General features: G+C 34.5%; 1 protein-coding gene across 1 annotated transcript in view; it reads left to right on the forward strand.

The window, feature by feature from the left end:
- The first annotated feature begins 292 nt into the window (after positions 1-292).
- LOC117332781 overlaps positions 293-20,947 on the forward strand; it is a 43,256-nt gene continuing 22,601 nt past the window's right edge. Inside the window, 11 exon segments of the mRNA XM_033891812.1 lie at positions 293-540; positions 1,524-1,547; positions 4,096-4,194; positions 5,099-5,298; positions 9,998-10,044; positions 10,310-10,488; positions 10,921-11,037; positions 15,437-15,598; positions 19,405-19,464; positions 19,599-19,702; positions 20,021-20,068. Coding sequence (XP_033747703.1) covers positions 499-540; positions 1,524-1,547; positions 4,096-4,194; positions 5,099-5,298; positions 9,998-10,044; positions 10,310-10,488; positions 10,921-11,037; positions 15,437-15,598; positions 19,405-19,464; positions 19,599-19,702; positions 20,021-20,068 — 1,082 coding nt within the window. The 5' untranslated portion in view covers positions 293-498.

Raw genomic sequence — 20,947 nt, forward strand, 5'->3', positions numbered from 1 at the left:
GACACAGAGACGCTTGAATTGACATGTGCCCGAATTGGTTTCATGTCCTAAACAGGCTTTCAACCCATAAGGTACTTTGCAGAAATACTACGTGATGTAAGCCCATATTGTAAATAAGAGGAAACTTTTGAATTCAATAGTGACAGAAAATTTTAAACCTGAATAGTAAACTAATGCACAGCCGTATTTTTTTTTAATTTGGTTTAACTTTTGAATTGTGACCAGGAGATTATATCGAGTAAGGGTTTGACAGCCAATTCTGCTCCTGCACACATGAGTTGCCACCCCGCCATTATTGTTTACATTTGATACGAGCACATGCTTGAGTCGGAGTTACGATCGAAATCATCGTTCATTTAATATAGCAACATGTACGACTGTGTGTGCTAAGAATAAAACATAATGTGACTGGAAAAGCGAGTTCGTCGATACTTTCACCATTTCGGCATACTGAAATTTGTTTACCATTTTTCAGGTCTGATCTAAAAACCAGAAAAAATGTCTCGTCAGTCTTCACGAACTGGTGCTTCGAAATGGAAGGTAATGTATATATATCGTTAACTATAAGATAATATACCTAGATCCAATAATCTTGTCGATCCCATTCCATAATTACACATTCAATCTGATCATGCAATTCATGGCGGTTTATCCACAGAGACATGTCCGAGCTTTTTTTGTCTCAATTTGGGAAGCAAATTGGTGAATTAGGAAAGATATTTTCAGGAGTAAATATACTAAAATTGTAAATTTTGGAAATTTAGTTTAAATATGAAATAATTCAATTGGGAATGGGTCCCATTATAATCCCCAAAAATAAAAATACAGAGAAAATAGTATTGCAGAAATAAATGGAGCGCTATATATATATAATATGTTGTTACCGTAAAAGTGGATACAAGATATATATGTGCGTGGTCACCTTATACTAGCTCAGACTAGCATGAATTTTCCTTTAGGCTAGTGTTAGCGCCCAGTGTTAGGATGTATTTGAATGAGAGCGAGAGGTCGCTAGTTCAAAGCCAGGCACATTTTTCAATACTTCTACCTATTATATTATTATTCTCCATTTATTCAGCATGACAGGGTCTGATAAGGGTCCGTATAATTATATATAATTCAGACCCTGATTCTTTCAATTTTAAATATTCCAAAACAGATTTGTAATTTCCAAACAGAATATTTACTTTCAGTTTCCATATTCATATGATGGCTCAAGCATTGATTCTTCCATTTTATTTAAATCTATCTACCATAAAGTGTGTCCCAGTATTGGTTATATAACCAAAACAAGGACTTTAAGCCCCATGATCAATAACCAACAATTTACCATTGTTATTGAATGGAATTATCAATTGACAACTATTCTTTTTTATCTCTGACAACCAAAATTCCCCAAATTGTCAAAATTTCCCAATTTTGATATTTGTAGATTTGGGCAAATTTCTCGAAAAGAATACAATACATATATACATTTTATCTTAAGATTCTAAAAAGAATTATAATAAATTGGCATTTTTCAGACTGCACGGGACTTGAAGCTAAAGGTATTTGTTGTAATTTCAAACATAATTGATGCTTTAATTTACAAAGAATATTTTGTTGTTTCTTTATTCATACAATTTCTTTTTTATACTCAATTTGATTCTGTCACATGAAGTTATTTTCAAATTTTTCAAACAGTTTATTTGTCTTATACCCAATGCTTAATATTACTAAATAATAAACAAAAAAGAACATTTCTGCAATATCCATTCATCAACAATATAATTAATCCTTTAATTGAATTCTGAAAATATATCTATAGTGCTAAAACAGAATCAGTTCTATCATAAAAATGAATGAATGAAAATAAACTTGTACATATATATATTTATTCACAAATTTGAAATATCAATGCTGCAAAATAATTCTGCAACTTTGTTGTTTGTGATCATGAGATCAAATTTGAAAAGTTTATGAGACAGATATTTATTTCTATGCAATTATATGTGTGGGTACTTTACACATCCTTATAATGGCTATATGGCTTTGCTTTACCATTGGGGATGGGGTTTCCTTTCAAAATTATTGTGAATTTATTTCATTGAAACCACCTCACCATGCTTTGAAATACTACTTCACTCTGGCAATAAAAAGAAATTTTTCTGGGCTTTTCCAGTTGTCTTCCTTTCTAGTACCTTGCTTCTATACTTAAATGCTTTACATTTATACTTTCATGTTTCCACTGTTTTATATACTATTTTTAATAATATCTACCTGGTGACCTTTAGAGTACATTTCATTTGACCTTTAAATGCTGTAAAACTCTGCAGTGGAATCTCCATATCTTTCTGTCTGTTTTACGTTGTATATATGACCACCTGTTTTAATACAAAAAATTGTGTGCCCTGTTATGAAATTTGGGGGGGGGCATATAGTGTTAGTGTTACCCATGTCCATCCCGTCCCCTGATGCAATGTGACTTTCTAATCTCAGGAACTGCTGATGTGATCCTCACCAAACTGTGTTTCGGGTTGTCAAGTGGCAGTGGGGGCAGTTATGTCTTATAGACATTTTCATCTTGTTTTATACAGTATATGTCCGTATCTTAAATTTTCTGCTTCAATGACTTCATCATGCTTTTTGTGGTGATATCTACTTTAAACATATTTAGTTAAGTTCATTCAAATTTTAGTGCATAACCAAATTTAAAGAGATTATAAAGAGCAAATGATGATTTGGGCACCAAAAATAATTGACTTTGGAAACATTGTATAAAGAAAGTGTAATTAGCACAGTCCTAGATTAACAGAATATTTACAGAATGCAAATACATGTAGCACTAATATAAGTACGTTTACAGAATACAAATGTATTGATTTTAGAAATAATTCAGATTTATTTGGAAGCTCAACCATATGGCTTGATTCTTATGCTTTACTTTGTTTATACTGATTGTCTTCAGTGAATAGCCAGGTCATTTTGAGGCAGTGTCTCCTTGTAGTAGCTGATGGCTACTTCACTGAACAAAATATTGCAGTGCCTTGCCCATGGACACATGGCAACACAAATAAGATATATTTTGCATATCAGCCTCCTGGAATCAAATAGACTGGTCCCAGTCTTCAGAATATTAATACCGTACATGTATTTGATAACTGTCATTACGTTAATGCATCTTTTTGGAATTCTTAATGCGAGATTGTGTACAAACTTGTCATGAAATTTCAGAATATATTGTAACATCATTATTATGGGCATGGATTTGAAAAACACACACAAAAATTACAGGTTTTCAAGAAATGATCTGGGAAAGCATGGGGTTTTTTTTTTGTGAAAATTGGAAATATTCTTGATCATAATTATCATAAGGCTTTTCCGCATGCCACAAGACACTTTCCACATACCAGAATTTTATATGAAATTATTGGTAATTCTTTCATACTTCTGTAAGTTATAAAACAAAGAAAAGAAAACAGAAATTTGACCAAGATAATTAATTCTGGGAATATAAACATTCCAAATTACTGTTTTTTCATGATTGTATTTCAGTTTTATACAAAAAATTCATGTGCATGAACCTATAATGTATAACAGCTTCATAAAATACACCAGAAAGTTTTTCATTATTTTTGTGCTACAAATTTTATATTTTTCTGTAGCAGAAGTAACCTTCATTTCTCACTGGAATATATCATACTTGTAATAAGTATTTTTATTGATTACATAAATTTCACATTTTTATGATTTCTTTTAATTCGTGAATGATGTTTTTAAACCTATCTCATAAAACCAAATTGTACTACATGTATTTGAAGTTGAAATAGCCAATCATTAAAATTGTGAGTGATATTCGTTCTTCTTTGGTTTTTAATATTTTTTGTGCAATCAATACATTTTGATATTAATCTTTTTTCCTGTAACAGATATTAACCTGCATTTCCTATTGAAATATATCATACTTGAAATAAGTATAATTTTAAATCATATGAATTTATTGTTTTTAGATTATAAAATAGAAGAATTATGACTTATCTCATAAAAATGAAATATATTATTAAAAAATGAAATTGCAAACCATTATAGCAAAGTGAATGATTTTTATTCTTACAGAAAGCAAAGTACAAGTTAGCAGCTATCGACGGGATACGACAAAGAGCTCCGCCAGACAGAGCTGGATCTGTGAGGGACACTGTCTCCATCTACACCACTGTAAGTCAAGAGGGGATAACTCTTGAAATTTATTGATTTATGTATGTTATGATCTTTGTCTCTATTTTATACCACCAAAAATAAGGGGAGACAATTGTGTAGTAGTTCCAACGATATAAGTTAGCTTCTGTGAGGCTGAATTCAATTCCAGCATGTCAGCCACAAAGTCATTTATGCTGTTTTCCACCGTGCATGCCATCTATTTTTCATTATAATTGAACAAGATGGTATCATCTTATACAGAATTGGTTGATTAATTGATTTTCCATATTGGTCTGAAGAAATGGAATTGCTCAAACATGAAATTATATATCAGCAATATTAGTTAAAGTAACACATATAAATGTTATGGTTACTTAAAATACTTTATGATTACTCATGAAATTCCTTTCCCAACTGATAAATTTTCTCCCAAAATTAAACATATAGGCCCCACCACAAGCCAGTGAAAAAAACAAAAACAAAAACGGAATTTTCTTGTGCTCATACCATAAATTTGAGCTCATATTCCTAGACGGTGTGTGCCACTTTGTCGGAATCCATATAACTTGATTGAATGCATGTAAGTGAGGTACAATAAAACCATTCTGAAATTTTGCCACTCCAGGAAGTGTACCAGAGTTCATCTGATTTTCATTCAGGGGCTTGTTCGTTTATGTTAACAAACCGGTTCGTCAGTTATTAAATATAATATTTCAAACATATATCTTAACGGACCTGCGAATGTTAATATAGGCCTAGGAAGTCTTTGTCAAGGTTCGTCTGAAAACAATATGTCTTTGTCCAACCGTTTGGACCTCAAAAACAAAAACGGCCCAGGCTTCCTAAGGCAAGGGGAGATAACTCTTGTGATAACAAAAAATATGAATAATTGTACTGATTTTGTTTGTAAACATGTTCATAGGGCTCGACAGTTATGCGGGACTTGTACAACCCACCACTTGGTTATGACACACTGGCAATGCAGCGTTTCCGTGACTACCTGGAGGAGACAGAACTTGTTGAATCATTTCGCAGACTAATGACACTATTACTAGATAGACCTGAACTCCCTTATAACCCCTACCCAGGTTTTGTTCAACGCTTCAGACAGAATGCAGAGGCGTAAGTATTAAAGATATTATGGCTGTACTCTTGATTTCTTTCTTTTACCCCTTCTTGCCATCAACATGCTGAATAAGAATGCTATATCCAGGAAATTTAATTGACACAAAAACTCAATATTAGGATTGTTTTTTTTCTACTGTGATTGAATAATTTATATCAGATCCCTGTGCACTGACCAGGAATAGACATTCCTTGTTCCTTTTGGTTGGTGCATGTGTTTGATAAACTTCTACAATACATAATATGTATACTCTGGCCAAGGTTAAAAGTTTCTCAAAAGTAGGTTAAAGGTCACAGTCAAGGTCAGTATATCCACAAATGTAGCACCAATGGAAAGGTCTTGTAACGAGGAACACACGTGTCAAATACTTAAGCTGTATCCTCAGTGTTACTGACACAACGTTGTTTTATAAAAGCTTTAACCTAGCTGTCTACGGCAGGCAATGCTGACGATGCTGTTGCCAGAAGTATAGCAATAGCTACACTGGACTTCGTCCCAATGAGCTAAAATTTTTACTAGGTCCGCTTATAAAACTCTTTATAGTTTGAACCTATTTTACCCCAAAATATCATCATAATTAATTCACAGCCCTTTAGTTTCCATATCACTATTTATGCTGGTTGTCATGGTAAATGCAATTTTAATGAATAAAAAAAAAATGAGTATTTCATCAATATTGTATTTAAAATTTAAAAAAGGAAAACGTTTCACAAATAGTTTTTTTGGTGGGGTGGAGGGGATGAATTCTTTATCAAAATTTATATTTGTCTTGAAAATGCATTTTAATAAAATCAGAATTGATCTAAACCAAGTTTTCTTACCTTCCTAGGTATATATAAGTCATGTTTATTGGTCCCTATGGAAGCTTGAATGTGGTCAATTTCTAATGGGAGAAAAAACCAAAATGAAAGAATTAATGATTTGAAATTTCAATTAAAAGTTTTTAACTTTGCAAAGTTTTTAACTTTGATGATTTTGGAGAACAACTAAGCTCATAATAAACAGATGATAGCCCTGTACAGTTGAAGAAAGGTTAAAATGTGTATGCTTATTGTTTCTATTGGGGAGGGGGTTAATATTATTTGGACAAGCATATGCACCTTATTCAGCAAATTGTGGTACCTCCCAAATTTGTGTTCATTCCCATGTAATATCTATGCCTGCCTTACTTAACACATTTCAATTCCCTCCTTTACCCTATAGCTCCCTGTCTAAGGACTGATGAGCTGATGCTATGGTGCAATTTCTGTTGTCAATCAATTTCACTATTGTTCATACTTTTTAAATCTTTTTTGTAAACTTCAATCATCCAGAATGTATAATATATAGTTAATTAATATAAAATAAAGCAAAATGGTTCTGTCAAACATAGACATATAATTTATAAAACTTACTCGTAAATAGTTCCATCAAACATAGACATATATAATTTATAAAACTTACTCGTAAATAGTTCCATCAAACATAGACATATATAATTTATAAAACTTACTCGTAAATAGTTCCATCAAACATAGACATATATAATTTATAAAACTTACTCGTAAATAGTTCCATCAAACATAGACATATATAATTTATAAAACTTACTCGTAAATAGTTTCGTCAAACATAGACGTATATAATTTATAAAACTTACTCGTAAATAGTTCCATCAAACATAGACATATATAATTTATAAAACTTACTCATAAATAGTTCCATCAAACATAGACGTATATAATTTATAAAACTTACTCGTAAAAAGTTCCGTCAAACATAGACGTATATAATTTATAAAACTTACTCGTAAAAAGTTCCGTCAAACATAGACATATATAATTTATAAAACTTACCCGTAAATAGTTTCGTCAAACATAGACATATATAATTTATAAAACTTACTCGTAAATAGTTCCGTCAAACATAGACATATATAATTTATAAAACTTACTCATAAATAGTTCCGTCAAACATAGACATATATAATTTATAAAACTTACTCGTAAATAGTTCCGTCAAACATAGACATATATAATTCATCAAATCGTAAACGGATATTCCCTGTCTCGTTTTATAGCAAAAAGTACATTTACATGACAAATGAAGAATTACAGTTCCACCATTTTGGATCCAAATTATATGTTTGAAAAAACGATCCACAAGAGCTGGTTCAGGTCTCCAGTACAACTGGTCCAACCAGATAAAGGAATACAGGGACACACTCAGATTCTCTTTTTTCTGTCCGATTTAAATTAAATTCAAAATTATTACCCGGTATATATATTCAAGGTGAGCTATTAAGGTCCCGTATGATATGTCATCTTAATTTTTTTCTTTCCAATTCTTTTATAGTTACTTTAGTCTTTTTGTCTTTCTCACTGTATAATCCCAAAACCCACTATATATAATGCCAAACATTTCTCTTGACAAATAATCCTTTCTATCCTTGTTTTCTTTGATTTATTAATTTATATCATATTTACTTTAAATATTATTATGCATATACAGTATTATACATTTTATCTCTTGCATGGATTATAGTTTTTTTATATTTGTTTCTTTTGCTTTCTTTTATTCTATATTTAGACCAAGAATAACTGACACTCTTTAAGAAAAAAACACAGCTCTAAATTCATGTCATGAGAAATGTTATTCAAACCTGAATTAGGATGGGATAAAGCACTGAAACCTTGGTGCTGGCCAACTTATGGTCACTAATTACCAGTATCACTTCCAGAGTCGTGAACAGCCTTTTCTATAAACTACATCAGGGATATATATTATTATCTATTGATATTTCAAGAAATAAAATCGTCAATTTTCCACCTCATATTAGAAATACCTATCAGGAAGGGAGAGTCTTGTGAGATTTTCTTTTGTAAAATTCACCACCTAAAAAATTAAAATTCCATCATAGATTGATACCTGGATATGTAAGAATTTGATATAATGGTTTCTATCTGTCTAATATCTTTATTGCAACCAAACATATTTTTTCCAATTAATTTATTAATATAATACCTGTATCTGTACTTACACTTTTATTCTTTATTCCATCCTTTGTATATAAAACTATATATACATATTCTTTATGTATTTAATGTTGTATTTTGTTTATTTTTCCTACACAATAATTATACTATTCCTTTCAGCTCTTGGAGATTCAGTTGTCTCCCCTTTGAAAGGGTTTCAACATGGTTTTTAAAATTTCAGGTTTCTGGTATGATCTCTTTCGTTACTTTCATTCGATACTACTGGACTAAAATTACTAAATAATAATTTAACATTGGAAAGCTTTTTCATTGTCGTGTTTATCCTGCAAGAAGCAAGGGGGGATAACTCCTAGCTGGCAAAAGCCAGGGGTGGCTTATCGAAATTAAGTTTGGAAATTTTACTTAACAGCAATATATATACATAGGTTGGCTTAATATTTCAAATAGGCTTATTGCAGGATTAATACTGTATCAAAAGAAAATAACTAAGTGCAAATTATCTAAGTGGTTTAGCAACAATATTGAAGATTTATTTAATGCTTTTGTCTGTGTTATTAGGTGCCTCTTTCTAATACAGTATAATTTAAAATTGCATTAGGCCTATCATGTCCTGTGTGTATGTGAACTTATACTTACATGAATTGCTTTACATTTATACAGCATAAAAATGTTTAACATTATCAATTAGTAGATACAATATTTTATAACAGACTGTACTTATAAGTACATGTTTATCAAAATATGCAGTATTTTATTTTTTTCATCATAATCAATTTAACAGGCATTTATTTTGGGAGAGATCAAAAAGTAAAATTCTTCTGAAGCAAATATGCATTGAATTTTCATACTTCAATGTCTTTAGTTTCAGTTATTGACATTATAGTGCAGTACTGCAGAGTGTGTTCAGCTGTATGCCGAACATAGTGTCTTTAGTTTTGTTTGATATGATTTATATTTGTTTTAACAGGTGAATGAGGACAAGAATATAATTACATTTGTATCTATTGATAAAACAATTAAAAATGGTGGAAAATAATTAAATAATTGTTATAAAACTTCCAGTATTTTTTTTTTTTTAGTTTTTATATGTTTTGTATTTGTCTTTAACAATTTAAGTAAATTTAAAAAAACTATTGATATATGTACATGTGTCTAATGATTGAATTAACTAGGCTACATAACATAATGTTACACAATGTGGATTGTCTAATATTACATTGATAGACCAATTTAGTATCTAGTTCAGTCATGATACATTTTGTAACTTAATTTCAAAACTAAAACCATTGATGTTGACCAAACAATGGCCGTGTTCCAAAATTTTCTGGCCCCTGTTACCAGGAACTTGTCCTTTACAATGTCAATTCCAAGTTTATGATGTTAAGATAATCAACGACAAAGAGCATGTTAATGGTCATGATCAAAGTGTTGTGTGTTTAGAAGGGATAGCAGACAAAAAGTCACCATACCCATTGTATTTAGTGACAAATTATCATTATTAATTTATTACTTTGATTTTTCTACTAGCTTAACAGAATAAATAAACTTACAAAAAAAAGCATGTTAAAACAAAATTGGAATTAGTGTTAAGTTGTGTTTGTTATAATACAATATAATATTCCTATTGTTCCAATAAAATTTAAAGAAATTATCATGTAGGCTGTATAATTAAAAGCAATGGCCAATCATTTCAGTTATATTAATTTGATTTCTACATTAGGTTTCACTTGGATCAGATTCGAGAGGAAAGAATTCACCAGCTGTTGAGTATGTATCCACAGTTTCCATTGTTTAAACATATCGTTTTATAGCTATATACCTATAATCTAATCAGCCTTTCTCAAATGAATATCTATTTAGTATTCAGTATTGGTACTGAAGTTATATATTTGGTATAGATATCCAGTTTTTACTTCCTGTTATACAGATTCCTATGGCAAAAACTTTCTATATAGATGCAACTGTTGTTTGATGAAATCAAAAATTAATTTTCCACTTATATTAAAGATATTTCAATGTGAATTGTTTACAGACAACAACCTTCAAGAGTCGATTATGCAGAATCTGTTCTTGGTGCGAGGGTATGACACCATATGGGGACTGCCAAGTATTCTCCGTGTGGTCAGCCCTCAGCGAATCTCTTGTTATAAATGGCTTGTGTACGACATGACGCCTGAGCCTGAGGACCTTTTCTCTGAGCCAGGCTACACAGTAAGAGAATTATAGGACAAGTTCATTGTTCATTAAATCAGTGTTTGCAGGTCAAAGTTCATGATATCAGTGTCGGGTCAAACTCATATAATGAATGCCATCAAAGATCATAAGAAACTTTTATGTCAAATGACAAAGATAAGTTTCATATTTCATAAAATATGTCAATTTGTGCATAAAATCAATCTCAGCTTGAGGTCGAAGGTCATGAAATAAGAATAATATTAAGAGCCACACTTTTAGGTCAAAGGTCGCAGCGAGGTTCAAGATCATTATAGGTGTTACTGTATTTTTCTGATGATGAATACTGGTATGATATGAAGCTTGAAAAAAGAAATATTACACAATATGTTTATACATGTATTATGTTTTTATAGACCAGCATTCAAAATGATTATACATTTGTATGATATCTGGTTGTCATGGTTACAGAACCAGGTGACAGTAGCATTGGTAGGCCCTTGTGTGTTTGAAGGCACATTCTACCAACAAGTCTACAATATTCAGATGCGTAAAGAGTTCCTGATCACTGGTGAAGATGTTAAATTGGTAAGTATATGGTATGTGTGTGCAGAACCAGTGTTCAGTGGGCATTTTCAAAAGTTAAAGTTGTGAACACAGAAATTTAAAAAATATCTACGTTTCCAGGTGCGGATCCAGGAATTTGAAAGGGGGGGGGGGGGGGGGTGTCCAGTAATTTAGTGGTTATGCAAGATTTTTTTTTTGGCGAGGGGTCTGGGGGCCTATCGATGGGGGGGGGGGGGGGGGGGGTTATAAATAAAAAAAAATTCCTCATCCAAAAAAGGTGGGGGGGGGGGGGGGGGGGGTCCTGACCCCCAGGGTCCCCTGGATCCGCTAATGGTTTTAAATAAAATTTGGCATCTTATACCATAGTAAATGCTTTACAAGTTATCTAAATGTATTCATGATTAATCTCTTGATGTGAGGTTTTGTAATTAGGGCAAAGCATGGAAATTTTTGTGCATGGAAATTTGGGTACATAATATGTACCCACATTTCTATGCTTTGCCCTATTACAATAGAGTGTATATTATTTATTCTATTGTAATCAAGTTGTCCTCTCTGTCTGTCAGCACTTCAATAATATATACATGTAGCTGTTTCCCACAGAGACATTTTGATTCAATTATTAATTATTTTACAAAGTTATTGCCCTTTGTTTATTTGAATATTTCCCAGCTTTACTCATATTTCTTTGAAAAGTAATAGGTTTTAACATGTTATGTGGTGTTTTCCTGAGCTACATCTTGATTTGACAATGTTTACAAATGTTAGGATTAATATCAACAGCATAACTTCTTAAAAACTGAGTTACTTCCCTTTGTTTTTTTCAGTCTTTCAATCCTTTCTAGAGATATGCCAGTTTTCAACTATTAACTTTGAAACTTATTAGGTTTTATAATTCTAATATAGTTGTATTTTTTTAGCTACATTTTGATATGACAATCTTTTTGCTAATGTTAGGACATACCCTAATATCTTTTGGGAAACTGGTTGAGTTATTGTCTTTTGTACATACCAGTGTTTTGATCTCATCCTGATATCTTCTGACTTTGTTTTAAACCAATCTCTCTTATCTTAAATGTATGACTTGGGAGCAATTTGTTATCATCAAATATATCTATGGTTTCTTGTTTTTTGTTTGAACAACTCTTCTTATTTCACCATCAAATTTGAAAAATTAATTTTTCTTTGTTTTCATGGTAAATACTCAAATGTGATTGGTCGAAAAAAAAATTTTCATTCTTCTATGAAAGAAATTCTGAGAATGGCGCGAAAAATGTGACGTCACAATACGACAATTGACGTTGCGTATTGATTTGAGTAAAAGAATCCCATTTAAAACCAGTAAAATTGTACATAAAACATGTTTTAAATTAGAAATTCATTTTCAAAAATTAATCATAAACGTTGATGTCAATTATTTTTAGCTCACCTGGACCGAAGGTCCGGTGAGCTTATGTCATGGCGCAGCGTCCGTCGTCCGTCCGTCGTCCGTCCGTCCGTCCGTCCGTCCGTCGTCCGTCCGTCCGTCGTCCGTCAACATTTGCTTCAAATCGCTACTAGTCAAAAAGTTCTTATTGGATTTTGACCAAATTCGGCCAGAAACATCCTTGGCAGAAGGGGAACAGATTTTGCATAAATGGTGACTCTGACCCCCGAAGGGCCAAAGGGGCGGGGCCCAATAGGGGAAATAGAGGTAATTCCTTTAAATCGCTACTAGTCATAAAGTTATGAATGGATTTGAACCCAATTTGGTCAGAAACATCCTTGGGGGAAGGGGAACAGATTTTGCATAAATGGTAGCTCTGACCCCGGAGGGGCCAAAGGGACGGGGCCCAATAGGGGAAATAGAGGTAATTCCTTTAAATCGCTACTAGTCATAAAGTTATGAATGGATTTGAACCCAATTTGGTCAGAAACATCCTTGGTGGAAGGGGAACAGATTGTGCATAAATGGTGACTCTGACCCCCGAGGGGCCAAAAGGGCGGGGCCCAATAGGTGAAATAGAGGTAATTCCTTTGAATCGCTACTAGTCATAAAGTTATGAATGGATTTGAACCCAATTTGGTCAGAAACATCCTTGGGGGAAGAAGAACAGATTTTGCATAAATGGTGACTCTGACCCCAAAGGGGCCAAAGGGGCGGGGCCCAATAGGGGAAATAGAGGTAATTCCTTTAAATCGCTACTAGTTATTAAGTTATGAATGGATTTGAACCCAATTTGGTCAGAAACATCCTTGGGGGAAGGGGAAGAGATATTGCATAAATGGTGACTCTGACCCGAAAGGGGCGGGGCCCAATAGGGGAAATAGGGGTAATTATTTTAAATCGCTACTAATCATAAAGTTATGAATGGATTTGAACCCAATTTAATTAGAAACATCCTTGGGGGAAGAAGAACAGATTTTGCGTAAATGGTGACTCTGACCCCAAAGGGGCCAAAGGGGCGGGGCCCAAAAGGGGAAATAGAGGTAATTCCTTTAAATCACTACTAGTCATACAGATTTGAATGGATTTGAACCCAATTTGGTCAGAAACATCCTTGGGGGAAGGGGAACAGATTTTGCATAAATGGTGACTCTGACCCCAGAGGGGCCAAAGGGACGGGGCCCAATAGGGGAAATAGAGGTAATTCCTTTAAATCGCTACTAGGCATAAAGTTATGAATGGATTTGAACCCAATTTGGTCAGAAACATCCTTGGCAGAAGGGGAACAGATTTTGCATAAATGGTGACTCTGACCCCAGAGGGGCCAAAAGGGCGGGGCCCATTAGGGGAAATAGAGGTAATTCCTTTAAATCGCTACTAGTTGTTAAGTTATGAAGGGATTTGAACCCAATTCGGTCAGAAACATCCTTGGGAGAAGGGGAACAGATTTTGCATAAATGGTGACTCTGACCCCCGAGGGGCCAAAGGGAAGGGGCCCAATAGGGGAAATAGAGGTAATTCCTTTAAATCGCTACTTGTCATAAAGTTATGAATGGATTTGAACCCAATTTGGTCAGAAACATCCTTGGGGGAAGGGAAACAGATTTTGCATAAATGGTGACTCTGACCCCCGAGGGGCCAAAGATGCGGGGCCCAATAGGGGAAATAGAGGTAATTCCTTTGAATCACTACTAGTCATAAAGTTATGAATGGATTTGAACCCAATTTGGTCAGAAACATCCTTCGGGGAAGAAGAACAGATTTTGCATAAATGGTGACTCTGACCGCAAAGGGGCCAAAGGGGCGGGGCCCAATAGGGGAAATAGAGGTAATTCCTTTAAATCGCTACTAGTCATAAAGATTTGAATGGATTTGAACCCAAGTTGGTCAGAAGCATCCTTTGGGGAAGGGGAACAGATTTTGCATAAATGGTAGCTCTGACCCCAGAGGGGCCAAAGGGGCGGGGCCCAATAGGGGAAATAGAGGTAATTCCTTTAAATCGCTACTTGTCATAAAATTATAATGGATTTGAACCCAATTTGGTCAGAAACATCCTTGGTGGAAGGGGAACAGATTGTGCATAAATGGTGACTCTGACCCCCGAGGGGCCAAAAGGGCGGGGCCCAATAGGTGAAATAGAGGTAATTCCTTTGAATCGCTACTAGTCATAAAGTTATGAATGGATTTGAACCCAATTTGGTCAGAAACATCCTTGGGGGAAGGGGAAGAGATATTGCATAAATGGTGACTCTGACCCGAAAGGGGCGGGGCCCAATAGGGGAAATAGGGGTAATTATTTTAAATCGCTACTTATCATAAAGTTATGAATGGATTTGAACCCAATTTAATTAGAAACATCCTTGGGGGAAGAAGAACAGATTTTGCATAAATGGTGACTCTGACCCCCGAGGGGCCAAAGGGGCGGGGCCCAATAGGTGAAATAGAGGTAATTCCTTTGAATCACTACTAGTCATAAAGTGAGGAATGCATGTTCTAAAAGCAATTCTTGAGGTCTTTCAGACCTTAGAGAGTCAGGACTTCATTAATCTTTAAAGCAGTTTGGATTCCCACACTATAACCATATATAGCATTGTTAGAGATTAACAAATAAAACAAATTGAATATGAACATTATTTTGACATTTGGCCTAATCCAACCAGGTGAGCGATGCAGGCCCCATGGGCCTCTTGTTTAGTTTCATCGGGGTATGAAACAAATTTTGTTTGCAAACTTCTGTAAGAATCCACTACGCAGATTCATACAGTTTGCAAACAAAATTTGTTTCATACCCCGATGAAACTAAAAAAATTACATCAATGCTTAATACATTTTGTTACAAAGATCAATGTCATTTTGTATCCGATGGGCATACATTGTTCTGCCCTGAGGTACTCTTGCTTTATATAACTCCAATATAGAAACCAAGCTACATTGACCAATATATTCTAGAAGATATTTTAAACAATACAGTGTAAACATTTATGTATACCACAGGGGGTTTCTATCTTCGTGAACTCTGTCATGTCGGAGATAGATGGTATGTACTCTAACCCGCGCCACCTGATCTTGGGCGTGAATCTGCCGTATGGAGACAATGACTCTCCCCATATCACACTCATGGATTTCTGGGATCCGGACCGTATCCAACAGGAAAAGGTAAGTGATGTTTAAGAGTGTAGGAAATCACAAAAGGAAAAGATGACTTATTTATCTGCATAAAACACTGCCCACAAATTTGCCCCTGCTCACTCACAATAAGCCCCCTTCTTCATTTTTGCAGAAAAAGTGGTTCACGAATAAGCCCTCAGCCTTTTTTTTAGGTCATCTGACCCGAAGGGTCAGGATGACCTATAGCCATCATGCTTCGTCCGTCGTCGTCCGCCGTGTGCAGTCCGCCGTCCGCCGTCCGTAAACTTTTCACACATCAATCTTCTTCTCAAGTTCCACCGGTGGGATTAGGATGAAACTTGCCAGAAATGATCCTGAGATAGTCCTGACCAAGTGTTGTTATTTTTCAGGTTGGTCCGAAATCCAAGATGGCCGCCATAGCCGCCATTTTGAAAACACATTTTAAACTTCTTCTCAAGTTCCACCAGTGCTGTTGGGCTGAAACTTTCCAGAAATGATCCTGAGATGTTCCCGACCAAGTGTTGTTATTTTTCGGGTCGGTCCGAAATCCAAGATGGCCGCCATAGCCGCCATCTTGAAAAACACATTTTAAACTTCTTCTCAAGTTCCATCAGTGCTATTGAGCTGAAACTTGCCTGAGATTATCCTGATATGATCCCGACCAAGTGTTGTTATTTTTCGGGTCGGTCCGAAATCCAAGATGGCCGCCATAGCCGCCATCTTGAAAAACACATTTTAAACTTCTTCTCAAGTTCCATCAGTGCTATTGAGCTGAAACTTGCCTGAGATGATCCTGATATGATCCCGACCAAGTGTTGTTATTTTTCGGGTCGGTCCGAAATCCAAGATGGCCGCCATAGCCGCCATCTTGAAAAACACATTTTAAACTTCTTCTCAAGTTCCACCAGTGCTATTGAGCTGAAACTTGCCTGAGATTATCCTGATATGATCCCGACCAAGTGTTGTTATTTTTCGGGTCAGTCCGAAATACAAGATGGCCGCCATAGCCACCATTTTAAAAACACATTTTAAACTTCTTCTCAAGTTTCACCAATGCTGTTGGGCTGAAATTTGCCTGAGATTATCCTGATATGATCCCGACCAAGTGTTGTTATTTTTCGGGTCGGTCCGAAATTCCAAGATGGCCGCCATAGCCGCCATCTTGAAAAACACATTTTAAACTTCTTCTCAAGTTCCACCAGTGCTGTTGGGCTGACACTTGCCTGAAATGATCCTGAGATGATCCCGACCAAGTGTTGTTATTTTTCGGGTCGGTCCGAAATCCAAGATGGCCGCCATAGCCGCCATCTTGAAAAACACATTTTAAACTTCTTCTCAAGTTCCACCAGTGCTATTGAGCTGAAACTTGCCTGAGATTATCCTGATATGATCCCGACCAAGTGTTGTTATTTTTTCGGGTCGGTCCAAAATTCAAGATGGCCGCCATAGCCACCATTTTAAAAACACATTTTAAACTTCTTCTCAAGTTCCACCAATGCTGTTGGGCTGAAATTTGCCTGAGATTATCCTGATATGATCCCGACCAAGTGTTGTTATTTTTGGGGTTGGTCCGAAATCCAAGATGGCTGCCATAGCCGCCATCTTGGAAAACACATTTAAAACTTCTTCTCAAGTTTCACTGGTGCTATTGAGCTGAAACTTGCCTGAAATGATCCTGAGATGATCCCGACCAAGTGTTGTTATTTTTCGGGTCGGTCCGAAATCCAAGATGGCCGCCATAGCCGCCATCTTGAAAAACACATTTTAAACTTCTTCTCAAGTTCCACCAGTGCTATTGAGCTGAAACTTGCCTGAGATGATCCTGATATGATCCCGACCAAGTGTTGTTATTTTTTGAGTCGGTCCGAAATCCAAGATGGCCGCCATAGCCGCCATCTTGAAAAACACATTTAAAACTTCTTCTCAATTTTTATCAGTGCTATTATAATTGAGCTGAAACTTGCCTGAAATGATCCTGATATGAACCCAACCAAGTGTTGTTATTTTTCGGGTCGGTCCGACTTCCAAGATGGCCGCCATAGCCGCCATCTTGAAAAACACATTTTAAACTTCTTCTCCTGTTCCACTGGTGCCATTGAGCTGGAAATTGGTGTGGATGTTAAGGAGGGAGGGCCAACAAATTGTTGTTATTTTTTTGGCCTCGTAAAAACTCGACATGGCAGCAATGGCGGCCATTTTGTAACATGGTTGCACAATCATGGTTTTCCTGAACAACACCTATTTCAAACTTCTTCTCAAATTCCACCGGTGGGATTCAGCTCTAACTTACCAGAAATTATCCTTAGATGGTCGAGACTAAGTGTTGTTATTTATTGGGTCGGTCAGAAATCCAAGATGGCCACCATGGCCAACAGTGCCACTATATACTTGCTACAGAGAATGCATACAATATATAATATACATATATAATATTATACAATAATATAAGGGTTTTAATTTAGAGTCAGATGACCGTTAAGGCCCCTGGGCCTCTTGTTTATATTTTACACTGGTGGGGAGGTTGTTTTTTTTTAGGATAAAAACTGTATTAATCTCTTACTCTATGGGAGGGTAAATACAGTACTCAAACTTTACACTATTAAAGGGGGCTTTCGGATAAATACAGTACATGTACTAAACTTTTACTCTAATGGAGAAGGGGCTTCAGGATAAATAATGTACAGTACTAAACTTTTATAAGACAATTTCAAACAACCCCAATGTCCCAAGGAGGTCATTCATTGCAAAGTTCAAAGGTCACATAAAATCGAAATTAAAGAATTTTTTTTAGAAAATATAAACTTCTACCAAATAATAACTAATTATACTACAAATCAAATCAAATAAGCAAATATGTCTCTATTATTCCAAATTTTTGGCTCCTGAGCCTTCCAGTTTGTCGGAACAGCCAAGATACTGACTTGAAAAGAGAAATGAGTCTGTTTCCTGGTCAAAGGCTACGAAGCTGAAAATTTGGATTTATAGAGACATTATCTATTTATTCATATAAACTAGTGTGGAACAAGTTTGGTAAGATAATTATACTAATCATCCTTGTTAGCCCTGATAAAAAAGATAATTATACTAATCATCCTTGTTAGCCCTGATAAAAAAGATAATCATACTCATCATCCTTGTTAGCCCTGATAAAAAAGATAATCATACTCATCATCCTTGTTAGCTCTGATAAAAATGTGTGAGGGGTCTTTAATTGTTGGAAGAAATTGTACATCCAGAGAAAATTTAACTGAGGAGAAAAGGCAAAATAACAAATCAGTAGTCAGTACAACTATTGAAATGACAACTCTGCAACTTGACCTTTGACCTCGGCCTAATTGAATTGTTACACATTTGCTGAATTACAGCAGATGTGCTATGGAATATTGACTGTCCCTCTGTCCATTTGTCTGTTTTTGGGCAAGTTTAATTCTATAAAGGATGTTCTTGTCTGATATCTACCTACAGTAATGAATTCTATGTGACCAGAGGGAATAGTTCATATCTGAAATTAATTATAGGATATTAAAAAAAAGATTTGTATCAAACCTGTTCATCTTAAGGTTTTACTTTTTATAATGATCATGATGCTATGAAATGAATTTGAAAAAATAGTTTATATTTTTTCAAATTTTTGACATGCATGCATCTTTAATTTTTTGATCAGAAAAAAATCAGGTTTCAATTTGTTTTTTCCTACTAATAAATTTGTGTATGTAGGTAGGCATTGGAAAAGGCCCAACAGACCTGTTAGGAAGTGTTTATAAACTATAACTGGCAAATCATGCATCTGTTTGCTTGTGCAGCCCTATAGTTTTTTGTTTTTTTTATTGTAGGAAACATTTCTACAAGCTATGAGTGATACAGTTCTATCCAACAAGTATATCTACATGGATGTAAGTATGATAAATTGTATATATACAACAAATATTCTTACATACATAATTATGTAAAAGTAAATGTCTAATTTTGCCTGATGTTTTCCCAAACTTAATCAGGTATAAAACATGTCTACCGTATATTTCTGCAGTGTATTTTTCGTGTGGACCCTGACGTGACGACCTATACAAGAGGACAGGTCCAGTTTGGTCTAAACTTTATCGCTCTGTCTTTGACATCTGACGCCAATGAAGGGTAGGTTGAATTAGGGGAGATAACTCTAATGACTAAATTGCATGTTGGGTAATCTATGTTTGTCACCATCTTATTTGTGTGTTATAGCTTGGAATTCTCCATATAAAGATAATGTGAAGTGGTATATAACATGGGCCAGTGTAGACACTTATCAGGAATGTTTTTTAGATTATATGAATAATTAAAATTCAGAAAAAGTTTGAAATATTGTTTATAACCAATCTTCGATTGTGAAATCTTCACTCGTGATTCCCAACCCTAGCTCTGACGAAGAGCATGTGATATCTACCTGTAATCAATGGCTTGTATTTCTGACAGGAATGGATCGGAGACCAACATCGTGGGCGGTACAAACAATGAATCTGGGTAGCAATACTGTTTATGTTGATATGAATTAACATTGTTGAAAAAAATCATACGTGGTCATAATCTTTCTGTGATGTCATATTTAAACATATTGGCTAGGCTAGTAAATCATCCAAATTTTATATTTGTAGTCTATATATAGATAATTAAACGGAGAGGTGATAATACAAATTTGAATTAATTGTAATTAAAGACAATTAGCACTGTTTAATAGTTGCTATTAAAAAAATAAAAATTTCAGAATTCTGTGAAAATAATAACATTTTACATAAAATGTAGAATATTTGAGTACCACATATCCAAATATTTAATTACCGAAACTCCTGCTTTGTCCACAACATAACAAGCTAACCTCTTGTTATGAATTTATGTATCCAAACGTCTGAATAACCAAACAATCTGGAGTAGGTCAGATATGTAGGGGTCTGTTGTACCTAGTTCTGAGTAGGTAAGATTGAAGATATAGTTGACCAGGTATGATTTCAGATTTCAGTTTATAGCGAAAACATATAGCTAGTTTGCTATAAGTTAACATGTTCCTGTCATTTTCAGCTGTGTTAATTAAGCTACTACAATGTATTTGTACCCAATTAATAATACATATTGTTATATTATATCTACATCCCATTAAAAATGTTAATATGTGCTTGTTATTAGTGGAATTTTCATACCCGTCACACATGTTATTTTAAGCCCATTAAAAGTGTTAAAAAATTATTATTTTTTGCCGCTAAAAGTGCTATTTTGTACACATCAAAAGTATCATTTTTGTGCTCATTAAAAGTGTTTTTATTCCCACTTTTCCACTAAAAGGGTTGTTTTTGTTTTCACTTAAAACAAAGTGTTATTTGGTACATGTATTCATTCAAAACTTTATTT

Source organism: Pecten maximus, chromosome 8 (genome assembly GCF_902652985.1).
Source record: "Pecten maximus chromosome 8, xPecMax1.1, whole genome shotgun sequence".
Lineage (NCBI taxonomy): Eukaryota > Metazoa > Mollusca > Bivalvia > Pectinida > Pectinidae > Pecten > Pecten maximus.